This window comes from Ursus americanus, chromosome 22 (assembly GCF_024610735.1).
Source record: "Ursus americanus isolate L20-20 chromosome 22, mUrsAme1.1.p, whole genome shotgun sequence".
Lineage (NCBI taxonomy): Eukaryota > Metazoa > Chordata > Mammalia > Carnivora > Ursidae > Ursus > Ursus americanus.
Window position 1 is genome coordinate 16,356,714 of NC_142148.1, and position 14,387 is coordinate 16,371,100.

The window sequence follows — 14,387 nt, forward strand, 5'->3', positions numbered from 1 at the left end:
ATAACAGGTCTCAAACTTGAGCACGCACCAGAATCACTTGGAAGGCTTATTATACCACCACCAATGGCTGGGCTCCACTTAGTTTCTGATTCAGTGATCTAGGGTGGAGCCTGAGAAACTGCAAATTCCCAGAGAATGTTGCCGATGTTACTGGTTCCACGAACACTTTGAGAACCATTGTTCTTCGGTCTAGAACATGCTAGATGATACCATGAGAATGCAATCAGCAAAATCAAGACTGAGAAACTACTCAACAGTGACCTTCAACAAATATACTGCAAAGAACAAGAAACTGAGGAGACTTAAGATTTATCTTTTAGAGGCATACAGCGAACTACCTTCAGCGGGAATGTCTAGGATTTCCTTCAAAATTATCTGGAAGGGAAGCAGACAGACCTATATTGTTAAAGCTAAGTATCCAGGAGGTTCATCACACTATTCTCTTAGCTGGTGTCTGCAATCTTCTAAAATCAAAGGAACAGCAATATATTTAAACAGCACACTCAAGGCTGTTTACGAATAGCTAAAAAGTAGTAGTGGCCACTTAACGCTAATACTCGGGCACCATATTCAGAAACTCTGCTTTGCCTACCTTTTCCTCAATTGGCTAGAAAAGTTTTAGGGTTTGACTATTTATAGAATGTTTTAATAGGAGCAGCTAATCTTTAAGGAGTGACTCTGCCAAGTGCTTTGATAACAGCATTTACCCCCATAACAATATCAGAGGGTACTGTTTTCTACATGAGGATGTGGCTTATTTCTATTTCATCTTTTCAATCTCTCATCTATTTAAAGTGGCCTCCTGCTCCTTTTTTGGCCCTAGGCTAGAACCATTCTCCTTTCAGAGGTAATGGAGTACTACCTGATGCCAACAAAGCTCTCCCTTCAGCAGCTCTCAAATTTGAAAATGATTGGCTCCCTCCCTAAAAACAAAAACTCTTTTTAACCTTATTTGTAAGACTGTCTACTCAGAGAAGTACTGATTTATAGGTTATTAAAAATGAGTACATATGATGCAGAGGACAGTCTCATTCTTGTGATATTCCTGTTAAAAATGCAATCATGAGAAGACATCAGACAAACCCAAATTGAGGGAAATTCTACAAGGTAATTGTCCTCTACTCTTCAAAAATGACAAGGTCAAGAGGACCTGGTCCAGATTAGAAGAGACCAAAGAGCCAGGACAACAAAATGTGGCAAAGGATCCTGGCTAATGTAAAGGCTATTGGACGACAACTAATGAAACAGAACTATGGACCACGAGAGTAGACACTACTGCATTGATGCTATTTTTGGTAGGCACTGTAGTTATAGTTTTTAGGTATAAAACAGCAAGATGTCTCTACTTTCCTATGATTCAAGAAAAAAAAAAAGTAAATGAAACAAAGTATAATTAGTGAATGAGAAAAAGGTTATAGTTTTTTTGTACAGGATTTTCCTATTTATCAAAATAATTACTTGAAAGTGTATGCATTCTGTACTTTCTGAGCCTTCCATAATCTAATTTCTTGAGTGCTTTTCACTAGGAATTATCTGACACACACTTTTTTTTTTTTTAATGTTTTAGGGCTGTTAGGAACTGAACTAGGATTTAAATCCTGCCTGTTTATAAATCTTCACAATTCTAGGACTTCCCTAGAAATGATATTGAAAATAGATATAAATAAACGGGTGTTAACAGTAAATATGAATTTAATTCAAACAGTTTCCTAGTGTTTGAGCTGCAAGACTTACTGTTACTTGCCCTTGTAAAATTCCAATGAACTATGATGAAACTATCTGGGAAGTATCAATTTTTCTAGATTTGCATCTCCAGAAGGACGCACAAAAAACTAGCAATCCTGGTGTCCTCCAAGGGGTCAGAGGTGGAATTTGCTATATTAACCCTTTTACAATTATCTTCCGACTTTTGAACGAACCACGATTCCTTTCTCTTCAAGTATAAAAAGTTAATCACCGGGGTACCTGGATGGCTCAGTTGGTTAAGGGGCTGACTCTTGCTTTTGGCTCAGGTCATAACCTCGGGCTTCTGGGACAGAGCCCCAAGTTGGGCTCTGCGCTCAGTGGGGAGTCTGTTTGGGGATTTTCTCTCTCCCACTTGCACACTCTCTCTACAATAAATAAGTACTTTTAAAAAGCTAATTATTTATTAAGTACTATACTAGGGGTCTACCTGTGGGCAGCTGTAACACAGCCAAGAAAATCTAAACAAGCTATCCAGGACCTAGATCATCAATTACACAATCCCATCAACTCACCCTTTTAGCTAACAGACGCATACATGGTGTTACACAATGATCCACCTTATTCAAGACGTGGTATTGCTCAAAGAAGTTCAAATTTAACGTGTAAATTGATAGATACTAAACTATGTAAAATCGCTCTATATTCTCATTGTTTGATATTGACTATTAAAAGTAGTATTTTTCATTCCTGTCACACAAGCCAAGGGATTAATTACTTCAATAAAACAATGCTGGTACTGAAAAAGTGTACTGATACATATTCATTCAGGAGTATACTAGTCAGCCATTTAAAATAGCAGACCTCTAGGTTTTAAGTAAAAACAAGTTGTGGAACACCACTCATGGTAAGAACGGCTTGTTGGAAGGAATAGGTTTCAGGACCAAAGTCTAGGCAGAGACAGATACTGTTAGCAGCAGCTACCTCAGCCAGGGGGCTGTAAAACTTTATGTTCCCAAGTACATATTACTTTTGTAATTAAAATTAAGTCAAAACTTAAGAACAAAACATTCAACTACCATAGCACTGAAATTGGATTAAGTCAGAAAATGCTTTCTGAAAACAAGGTAAATAATAAAAATGTTATGTTTCCTAAATGTAAACTGCCAAAGTTTAGAGTGCTTGAAGTCTAAATTAAGGAAATTAGGTTAAGGACTTTGGAAAAGGTGATTGAACTTCTTAGTTTTCCTGAGAAATAATTGTTATGGAAAATGTTCAGATTGCTACAAGGTAACAGGTAAGTGAATTTAATGTGAAAATAAAGCAGGACAATACAAAAAAGGTTTAGTACGCTTAATTCTTCACAGCAGCAGATAGTACTTATCATGTATGGCACTATTCTAAGTGCCTTCCACATATTAACTTTTATTTTTATTTTTTTAAAGAAGGTTTTGAGAAAGAGAGCACATGCGTACAAGCAGGGGGAGTGGCAGGCAGAGTGAGAGGGAGCAGACTCCCTGCTGAGCAGGGAGCCCAACGTGGGGCTTGAGCCCAGGACCCTAGGATCACGACCTGAGCTGAAGGTAGCCCCTTAACCGACTGAGTGGCCGAGGTACCCCTAACCTTTATTTTTAAAAAGATTTTTAAGTCACCTCTATACCCAACATGGGGCTCAAACCTACAACCTTGAGATCAAGAGTCACATACTTCACCAAGCCAGCCAGGAACCCTAGATATTAACCTATTTTCACAACTCACAGCTTATGCTTACTATTTCATGGATATCATTCAAGCACAACTGTTAAAGGCTTGCCCAAGATAAACCATCCACAATGTTGATCCTAAATGCAGGTCTCTGAGGAACTGTAAACAAGACCTTTTTCTTCTACTCAAGTCAGAAATGGCTTGCCAGTGGCAACTCTAGTTCAAAAAACCATTTGCCAAATATTTGGCACTAAGTGGGAATACAAATAAATTCAAAACGAGCCTTTCCCTCAGTAAGCATTTTATTGAGGAGATAAAGCATAACGTGGGTTAACAAACTGGGAAAAAGAAGATACCAAGATGAAGGTAATTAACAACACAGGACTGGAACGTCAATCACAGTAACTGGTAGGACTCAAACTGGCCTTAAAGGCACTATGGCGTGTCAATCAACATTACCAGGTAAAAGAAAGGGGAATCATGATGTCGCTCATTTCTGTTTTTGCTCTCTGTTTAATACTCTATCTAGCCACAGATGTACACATGGCGTGTTGTAGACTCTCAGATTCTACTTGTAAGTTAGCAAGGAACTGAACATTTCTGTCAACTCTGTTCTCAAGTGGGCCAGTGTTCTAGAGCTTTAACATATCCCATGATGTAGAGGTCCACAGGTATGGACTAGGACTAGATTTTCATGAAGTTGGTCTTTGCTATTACTAGAAAACTTATGTATGGGTGTAGGCATTTACCTTAAAATTACCCACTCTGGGGGCAGCTAACAACGGAGATAAAACCTGCCTATGACCATGTGACGTTACACTAATACAAGAAAGCCCAGTTGAAGGACGACTTTACAAAGTCAAATTTCACACTGTGATATTCCCCCCTCCTTCCTTTTTAAAAGGCTGTGGTTTTAAAAGCTTTTGTTTTTTCCCTGAAAACAAGAGAACTTTGGTCAAAGCCAATTCTTAAACCAAATTTTGAAAGGCAGCTGGAGACGCGCCTCTTCATTTAAGAGCTGTAATTTCTGTTCTTTCAAGTAGGCAAAACGATGAACTACGACTGCAGACACCAGTGTCTTCTTTCAAATTCTGAAGTTTATACTGGAAAAAAACCCATTTCTTATGAATATCTAAATTTTACAAAGTATGAAAAGTAAAGAAAAGGTCATGGAAGAAGCATCAACCTTTTGGGGCACTATATTCCTAAGAGTAGGCTCTAAGATTTTTTAACAGGAAGCCCAGAAATTTCTCAAAAACAAGTCTTTTTACTCATTATCAGGTACTCCCAGCTACTCTGTGATTTTGACACTTAAAATCAATTTTTTTCAAGCACCCTCCATTTATCAGGTATGCCTTCTGGACTATCTGAGCCACAAACCAACTCTAGATTACCATGCTTTTCTAGTCACACCTGTGGCATGATGAGCACTGTACCACCATGCCCTACTATATAGTACAACCCAGCCCTTGATACCTTACAGTGATAGCTCCTAGAAGAAAACTGAGTCAAATAACCTACATCTTAGTTACAAACCAAGGTTAATGAGTGCTTTTAAATGAAATTAAAGTACTTAAACAAAAAGATATAAGGTAATTCATTTCTCATACTGCAATTTCAACTAATTAGGTCTACAGATATATGGACTACCTGGTTACCCAGAACCTCCTACAAATTTGCAGTGTAATTTGGCTTCCACAGCTTATCATTACACTTCATAACAAAGTACAGAAAGTTTAGGGTTTACCCATGTAAATTCTTTTCAAGCCAACCATTATGTTGTAAAGTTACAAGGATGATCTAACCAATTATCACATAACCTCTTCAACTACAAGAAGGACTGATTGTTGGGTAGAATTTTACTTTAATCGGCAAACTGATTTTACCAGGCAACCTATTAAGTGCCTGTTAAATGTAATGATCTTCCAGAAGTAAATGCAGTATTTGCTTTTCTACTCTGAACAAGAATATGCTAAATTTCCAATAGTAGAAAGGCTACTTCCATTTTTATATAACAAACATTAAAGACCATAGAACCATACTCTAACAAAACACTAATTACACTGACCACTTACAGAAAGTGGGACTACTAGGCTAAATGGGATCCCAAGTGTTAAGAACTACTTCTTCAAGAGTTTGATCAAATTTAAGTTTGAAAAGTTTCATTATTTAAAATCTAATTTAGGCAAAATCATATAACTGACTACAAAATACCTTTTATTTTTAACTTAACTCAACGGGGCAGATAGACTTTGGCAAATTTGATTAACAGCACAAAATGTTATCCAAATGGAATAATTTATTGCTGGTCTGAGGCTTGCCTTCTTTTACACTTAGATAGAATTTACATTGTTTCCACAAAGAGCAAATTATCAGTATTTCAAGGAATTTAATAGTGACCTATTCAGTAAGGCAATCATCTTGGTAGCAAATTTTTATTGAAATCTTACATAACTCAAGCTTTATAAAAAGCCAACATAATTGAAAATTGGGGTCTCCCTCTAAAGCCTTAGGTATTCAAAGCTTGAAACGGTTAATTTAAAAGCAAACAAAACAACAAAATCCCTGCAGCAGATCCTGCTGAAATACTTAAAAAAAATCTAAATGAGCTTAATCTTTACAAAAGTTATTTTAGCTCAAAAGCTATAAAATCAAAGTTATCTTAATTCTACAAAGAAGGGAGAGGGTCTTTACTTCATGCCACCATTTCTTTAGAATCTCATTTTTTTCATCAAATTTGGCCACAAATCAAATTTCTGTGTGCCCCCATTTTCAGGAGATTCCTCTTGCAGAAGAGGCCAAGTACAAATATGGAAGAGTAACTGCCTAAGCAAGTAGGAAAGTGTTCCATAATAGTGTGCAAAGAATATAGAGTTCTAGGTTAATCTCTGGAACTCGATCTGGACCGTGATCTTGACTTTGAACGAGATCTAGAGCGGGATCTTGAAGCTCTTTTTGGTGGAGGGGACACAGAACGTGCCTTTGAGGGTGGAGCAGGTAGGGGTGAATTTGAACGAGACTGGCTTCTTGATCTAGATTTTGACTTTATATCACCTTTTCCATTTTCTTTGGGGGAACGAGATCGAGAACGAGACCTGCTTCGAGATTTCTCATACTCCTTAGATCTGCTTCGAGAGCGCGAACGGGAGCCCCGATCAGACTTGGGCTTAGATTTGCTTTTTGATCTAGATTTCCTGCCTTTTGATCGAGAACGTGATCGACCTTTGCTCCGAGACCTGGATCTAGACAAGAAGAGTTGGGATTTTTTTTCAGTACCTTGCCAGAACATACAAGTACAGTAATATTCAGAAAAAAAGACCTCACAGCTTATTATTTACCGGGAGCGACTTTTTGAGATACTTCGAGATCTACTGCGGCTGCTCCTGCGACTCCTACTTCGTGACCTTCTTCTAGACCGTGACCTATAACCAAACACAATAAAAACCTTAACTTCGATACATCTCATCAACGTGAACTTTTGTGTCATTTACAAAAAAACAATACACAAACAAAATGTAATTCTTTACCACAAATTAAATCCACCTGAAAGCATCCTGGAAGAGAACTCAATGATGCACAATAAAAAAGAGATCAAGTACTGAACTAATTACAATTAAGTCTCAATTCAAGTACTGCCATTTGATTTTTCTTTGCTCTTGGCAAATATCGCTTCCTCTCCTCTATTTCTGAACAAATTACCTTGATCTGCTTCCAGAGTAAGATCGCCTATGGCTCGTTCGTGGCTTATCCTCAATGAGCCTAATGTTTCTGCCATTTATCTCTGTACCATCCAGTTTATCCAAAGCACGCTTCATGTCAGAGTAGGAACGGAACTCAATCACGCCTTCATTTGTGCGCTCTTTGTGGGCATCCGCATAGGTTACTTCACCTGCTTGCCTCATGAAATCCTAAAAGAACAACGAGACTGGTCAAACCTAGAAATGTAAAGAAAAAGATCTACATACCGTACTCGAGACTCGGAAATAAAGTGAAACAAAGGCCTACCTTTTAAACATTAGCCATATGACTTTTATCTCAAATTATAGCACGTACCTTTAAATCTTGCCAACTGCAACGACTAGAAAGGTTTTCTACAATAAGCCTGAATTCTGTACGAACAGGTGGTCCGTATTTGTCTCTGCCAGAGGTTCTCCGACTGCTGTATCCACCTCCACCACCTTTATCACATGAAGAGAATAATTAGATGCTTTGCAATGATAGGGATGAATGTTTTTTGAAAGTTAGTACAAACATATCAACTTTTATTTACTGGAGTAGGACTTTGCTATTATATTGCTAAACCTTCGATACAGTTGTGATTTGCCATAAATTAAATTAAGGGCAAGTCAAACAGACTAAATCCAACTAAACTTCTCCTACAATCTGTTAGAGAGTGACTGCTCCTTTATTCAATTTACCTCGCTAAGTTTTATTTTACAGAACATTGTAAAATATAAAACTTAACTGATTACATGCATTTCTACATTTTACAAAAATGTTTACTAGTTACACTAAGTACTTACATCACAGTGTGAGGTTTTTGGTGGTGGTTTGGCCACAAAACACGCAAGGTAACAGTCACCTAGTTCAGATTAACCAGTTTTGTCTAACCCTTGGAATCCTCACCATCACCCTGCGTCTAATGGCAAAAGGCTGCTGTCGTCATGGCTTCCGGTAAGGTCAGCCAAAGGGTCATAGGGCAAGGGTCACACAATGTATGGAAAAGCCAAGGCCAATCAGGAAAGGCAGTCATCTTAGCCTCAGTGGACACAGCCTCAGCCCCATTGGTCACTTTCAAATTGAAACATCAAGGACTTGTTAAAAAGTTTGAATTCAACATGCAACAATTTCAACATCAAACATTTAACATAACCAAACCCCTCCCACCTCCTCCCAATAACATGCCCCAACTAGTTCGAATACAGCATAAAGCTTATTTAAGTCTACTTTGTGGTATCATACCACATTATTTCAAAATAGTATTTCTTTGGCCCCCGCCAATTTTAATAACTAAGACCTAAACTTAAAACCCCTCCTCTGACCCCGCCCCCACCACCACCCCACCTCCACCCCGCCCCCAAACTTCTACGCTAACACATTCACATTTCTAGCTAAAGCACTGTCAGGTAAGTGAGGGGAATACAACAAATACGGCCATCCCTCACTTCCTCCGTGGGCAGAGCTCACGACAGTGCTGACAGGGGCCCAAACCACCCGCCCCTCCCAACTTAGCAAATAGCAATAAATAATAAAATTTAAAAACCCCCAAACACCCCAACCCTAGCTAGGCAAAACCCACAACCCAATCCCCGCGCTCCGGCGTCCCGTGGCTGCCCCGGGCAGGCGTGAAGGCAGCAAAGCCCGGGGACACTGGAATCTATGGACCCCTGCCACCGCGCCTGCCCGGGATGGGAGGCCCCACCCCGCCCACCCTAAGCCTGCGCCCGCCCCCCAGGGTCCCAAAGACGCGGAGCGCGCGGGGGTGGGACTCACTGCGGCTTCCGTAGCTGTAGCCGTCGCGATCGCGACGCGGGCCCCGGGCGTGCTCCACGATCACGCGCTCGCCGCAAAGCTCTTTGCCGTTCAGTTCGTAAACGGCGTCGTCGGCGTCGCGGGAGTCCTCGAACTCCACGAAGCCGTACCTGGGGGCGGTGCGAGGGCCGGGGACCGGCAGGCGTCGTTAGGCCGGGAACGCGCACGCGCGCGCTCCCACCCCCCCGCGCGCGCTCCCGCGGCCCCGCGCCGCCGCCATCTTGGAGGCCCTGCCACGCGGCGCCGCGGCCTTGGCCCTCTTCCGTCCGGCGGGCTCCGCCGCCGCCAGACCCGGGGCGTTGCGGGCGGACGCGGGCGCTCAGGCCCGACTCACCCATTTTTGAGGTCTATTTCGAGGAGGCGGCCATAGCCACTGAAAAAGCGCTGGATGTCCTTCTCCCGGACGTTGTAGCTAAGGCGTCCTATGTAGACGCGCGGCATGTCCGTGGCGGGCAGGGGCCCCGAAGGCTGGCTATCGAACGGCGGACCGCAAGGCAAAAGCCGCGGTGCGGGTGCGGGGACGGCGAAAGCCCGAACACGCGCCTCACACCGCAGCGGCGGCCGAGTCCAGCCACACAATGGTGCGCGCGCGCCAGGGCTGCGCTATAAGGGCGGGCGAGCTGGGGGCGGGGTCGACGCGTGACGTCAGCGCGCAGCACGTACCCTCCCGCGCTGTAGCCCTAGGCTCGGGGGTGACTTGCAGGTCCACCGCTCGCGAGGTGTCGGGGAAGTGCGGTTCTGCTCGCTCACAGTGTTTTTAACGCCCATCTTTCTAAGCGCAGTGTCCCGTCGTCGAGCCACAGACTTGTCTTCTAATTTGTACTTTCTAAAAAACTTCCTCTCGGTGATCTCTCCCGGGACAGGCGCTCGGGAGGCGGGCCAGGAGGACTCCCGTTTTTCATTGGTTCTTGCGGTTGTCATAATAGGCCTCCGTGGTTTCTGATTGGCTCCTGAAAGCGAGGGCGCTCGTTTCCTCCACTGATGGGTTAACGCTCAGTTTGGCGGGGAACTGGCGCTCGGACACAGGTGATTAGCTCATTTTACCGCATCCCGGGCTTGAGCTGCGAAGTCGCAGTGACCCGGCCGGAATCGCGTTGCGAACGCAAAGCCCTATTGGTTTCATTCACGGCCATCATCAGCCTTGACCGCCTTGCGGCACGTTACCCCCCTCTCTCCGTGGGTCTTTCTGGAAGCACTGGCAGCTGGAGTCACCTATAGATTGCTGTGTACGTGGTAATTCGACGCTCGCTGTGGGTGCTCACAAAGGGAGCCTCTGGCCTAAGAAAGTCGAGCAAGACCTGACAGCCCTCTTGTAGAGGTGCGCTCTCTCCGGTGTCCAAGCGCCATCTCTTCCCCCAACAGGTTGGAAGGCACCTTTTCTAAATGTGGCAGAAATATACATTTTTTTTTAGTGTATCACCAGAGATACCTTTTAAAGCTGGAGAACTGCATGAAAACCCCGAAGAAGTAAGTTTAGGTGGAGAGCAGAAGGCCCTGGTGTACTCTGAAACTTGACTACAGGAAAGGAGACTGGCCATGAGGGAGCAGAGAGGGAAAAACCAGGAGTCCCGGAAGCCAAGAAAGGAAACGGTATCCGTGAGATATCACTGGCTGTTCAGGTATTTCCGAATATTCCAGCTCTATTTGAGTGGTCCAACCTCAATATTCTTCAGGTGGTTGAAAGCGGGCGATTTTGCCCTCCAGAGGACTTTTGGCAAAGTCTAGAAACAGCTGGTTGTCACGACAGGGGGAGAAGTGTTAATACTGGCATCTAGTGGTAAAGGTTATACAGTCTGTGCTTAAAATTAGATATACAAGGTAGATCTTTAAAAATTCGTGGGATATACCAATTAGGGAAAAGAGAATCCAACAGTGAGACATTTTTTCACTCATCAAATTGTCAGTATTTAAAAAATTGTTAAAATTCATTATGGGCAAGAGGTGAATCAGGAAATGGCGGTGATAGAGTGTTGGTTGCACTTCCCCTTTTGGGAAGGTAATGGGGTAGTACTTATTAAAGGATGTGTACGGGGAATGGGGTGTTGCCTCCTCTCTTTGCAGTTCATGTGCCCAAAGAGAAGGATGCAGCTGACGTCATCCTCTGCTCCCTCTCACTTCTCTTTCCCCAGAGCCCAGTGGCTACTCTTTTTTTTTTTTTTTTTAAAGTAATCTCTATACCCAGTGTGGGGCTCGAACTCACCACCGTGAGATCAAGAGTCACACACTTCACTGACTGACCCAGCCAGGTACCCCACAATGGCTACTCTTAACAAAAAACCCCTAATGCACCAACTACAGAAGAGGCCATAGTCTCGAATATCATCATTAAAAGGAGTGTTGGGTCATCAGCATTCTGTGGAGTCTTGATGATCTAACTCACCTGTTGATGATGGTCAACTCATCTGTTGATATTTTGGAAGAACAATTGGAGAAACCCTAGATGTACAGCACAGGAGTTCATTTCTTTAGATACCTGCAATTGTGGCAAATAAAGATCACTCTATTGCTGATTCTAAAATTTTGGATGTAACTGCAGAAGTCATTGAGAGAGAGTGAGTTAATAACTTTGAATCCATAATTTCCCAGATTGGACAGTTTAGAGCACACATTATGGTTTTCAGTCCCAAGTACCATGTGATTTGAAGCGGGTATAAACTGGATTCTGGTACATTTTGCTGTATGATATCTGAAAACGTTAGCATTCCAGAAGCTGTCATCCTGAGGGGGTTTGGGGTGACCATGGCAACTCAAGTATGTTTACCTGGAGTGGAGCGAATGTAGCAGGGGTCGCTGCAGAAATGGCATTCAGAAATGGAAATTGTCAGGGACATAGTTTGGAAAAGATGGGAAGCAGATGGTTGAAAGAACCTCAGAAGGGATGAGATTAAAGATACTTTCCAACTGCAGTATTGGATTAAATGTTGCCAAGCGAATCCAAACCCTTTTTGAACAACATCTGTAGAGGATTCATCTAGACAGTGTTTCTCAACCTAAGCACTACTGACATTTGGAGCCAGGTAATTCTCTGTTGTGAGGGGCTGTCCTGTGCATTGTACAATCTTTAGCAGTATGCCTGGCTGGCGTCTATCTGCTAGATGCCAGTAGCTCTTCCCCTTCTCCAGTTGTGATGACCAAAAATGTCTTGAGTGGAAAGGGATTAGAAGTACAAACTTTTAGTCATAAAAGAAGTCATAGAGATGAAAAGTATAGCATAGGGAATGTGCTCGATAGTATTTTAATAATGTGGTGTGGTGACAGATGGTGACCACACATAAGGTGATGAGCACTGAGTGACGTACAGTTGTCAAATCATTATGTTGTGCTCCTGAAACTAATATAATATTGTATGTCAATTATACTTCAATAAAAAAATTGGGGGTAAACAAAAGTGCCTTGACATGTTGACAAATGTCTGCTGAGGCACAGAATTGTCCCCTGAGGTACCGCTTGTGATGGTGAGGGAATGTGTGGCACTGAGAATGGGCTTCTGTTGCATTCTAAGTGTTCAAGAATTAACCAGAACTTCAACAGATGTGGCAGGATAACAAGGTTTCATCACTCGAGGCAATGGGATATACTGAACTATTTAAATATCTGCTATTATCTGAGCAATATGACAAGGAAATGTAATGATCCAAGTATGATTAACTGCCAAAGTGCAATTTTTTTCTTTCTGAGTACATGAATTTGGGCCCACAGGATCCAAGCACATGCCTGGTAAAATGCATTAAGAACCTATAAACAGGGGTGCCTGGGTAGCGCAGTCATTAAGCGTCTGCCTTCGGTTCAGGGCGTGATCCCGGCGTTCCAGGATCGAGTCCCACATCGGGCTCCTCCTCTGGGAGCCTGCTTCTTCCTCTCCCACGCCCCTGCTGTGTTCCCTCTCTCGCTGGTTGTCTCTCTGTCACATAAATAAATAAAATCTTTAAAAAAAAAAAGAACCTATAAACAAATAAAATCTATTAGTGTCAAGTGGGGAAAAAATGCACACGATAGACCAGAGATATAAATCTGTGAGTTAGTCACAAACTGGATGGAAACCCTGAAAGAGTAAATTTAGATGGAGAGCAGAAGAAGATTCAGAACTGCACTCTGGGGAACTGTGTTAATTCCTATGTATTACCTGTATGACTGCTGTAACAAATTACCAGCAACTCAGTGGTTTAAAGCAACACAGAAATTAGCTTACAGTTCAGGAGGTGAGGATTCCAAAATGGTTCACTGGGTTAAGACTGGTGTCAGCAGGGCTGCATTCCTTCTGAGGCTCCAGGAATGGGATCTGTTCCCTTGCATTTTCCAGCTTCTGCAGACTGGCTGCATTCTTTGGCTTGTGGCCCCTTCCTCCATCTCTGAAGCCATGAATTTTGGTTGAGACCTTCTTGCATCCAGTTACTCTGACCCTGACCCCTGCTTCTATTGTCACATCTCCTGATGCTGAGTTTCCTGCCCTACTCTTATGAGTCTCCACCCTCCATCCCCCCCATGATTACGTTGGGTCTACCTGGATAATCCAGGATACACTCTCCATCTCAACATCCTTGACTTACTCACTTTTTTTTTAAAATATTTTATTTATCCATTTGTCAGTGAAGGAGAGAGCACAAGCAGGGGGAGCGGCAGGCAGAGGGAGAAGCAGGCTCCCTGCTGAGCAAGGAACCTGACAAGGGACTCGAACCCAGGACCCTGGGATCACGACCTGAGCCGAAGGCAGACGCTTAACCGACTGAGCCATTCACTTCTGCAAAGTCCCTTTTGCCACGTAAGGTAACATCTTACATTCCAGGGAGGAGGACGTGGACATCTTTGGTGGGGGGCCTTATTCTGCCTGCCAGGGCGACTCTGAAACTTCAGTACAGGAAAAGAGACTGGGAAGAGAGGTAGGGGAAGAGACCAGAGTACAGTGTCACAGAAGCCAAGAGAGCAAAGGGATTCAAGGAGGCAGTGGCCCATTGACAAGCAGGAAGTTCTCAAGGCTTTGAACCAGCCACCTTACTCCTAGAAGTCTTCTTGATGAGAGCATTAATTTGTAAAACCTTAGGCCCTAGGGTGGTATTCTAGCAATAGAATACTCTGTAACCACGAGAAAAAAAAAAAAGCTAGATTTATTCACGTAACAAATATTTATTGTGTGCCTACTATGTGCCAGCCACTGCTCTTGGCATTGGGAATATAACAGGGAAACTATGTGTCAGGGTTTGGAAACCACCACCTTAGGCCCAATCTGGCCTGCCACCCGTTTTGCAAGTTAAGTTCTGTTGGAACACAGCCATACCCGCTCACTCATGTGTAGTCTGCGTCTGCTCTGGAGTGGACAAGAGCAGTTTTGAGCAGTGGCCACAGACACTATCTGCCCACAGAGTCTCAAATATTTACAAGCTGGGTCTTCACAGAAAAAGTTTGCCTGCCCCAGTCCATGCTACGGACTTATAAAGATGCCTATGGTATGTTGTTAAGTGAAAAAGGCCAGT

General features: G+C 43.0%; 1 protein-coding gene across 1 annotated transcript; it reads right to left on the reverse strand.

The window, feature by feature from the left end:
• Positions 1-3,671: 3,671 nt before the first annotated feature.
• Positions 3,672-9,509, reverse strand: SRSF6 (serine and arginine rich splicing factor 6). The gene is made up of 6 exons (XM_045804645.2): positions 9,254-9,509; positions 8,881-9,029; positions 7,441-7,565; positions 7,087-7,295; positions 6,726-6,809; positions 3,672-6,629 (listed from the first exon to the last, which is right to left on the reverse strand). The coding sequence occupies exons 1-6, from the start codon at positions 9,358-9,360 to the stop codon at positions 6,269-6,271; spliced, it is 1,035 nt and encodes a 344-aa protein (XP_045660601.1). The 5' UTR covers positions 9,361-9,509; the 3' UTR covers positions 3,672-6,268.
• Between the last annotated feature and the right edge of the window lie 4,878 nt (positions 9,510-14,387).

Excerpts from the sequence above, each read along its gene's own strand:
- SRSF6 (XM_045804645.2), bottom strand. The coding sequence starts at position 9,360 with ATGCCGCGCGTCTACATAGGACGCCTTAGCTACAACGTCCGGGAGAAG. Across the intron at positions 9,030-9,253 it reads GAAATAGACCTCAAAAATGG|GTACGGCTTCGTGGAGTTCG; the intron begins GTGAGTCGGGCC and ends CACCGCCCCCAG. Across the intron at positions 6,630-6,725 it reads ATCTCAAAAAGTCGCTCCCG|ATCCAGGTCTCGGAGCAAAG; the intron begins GTAAATAATAAG and ends CTTCTTGTCTAG.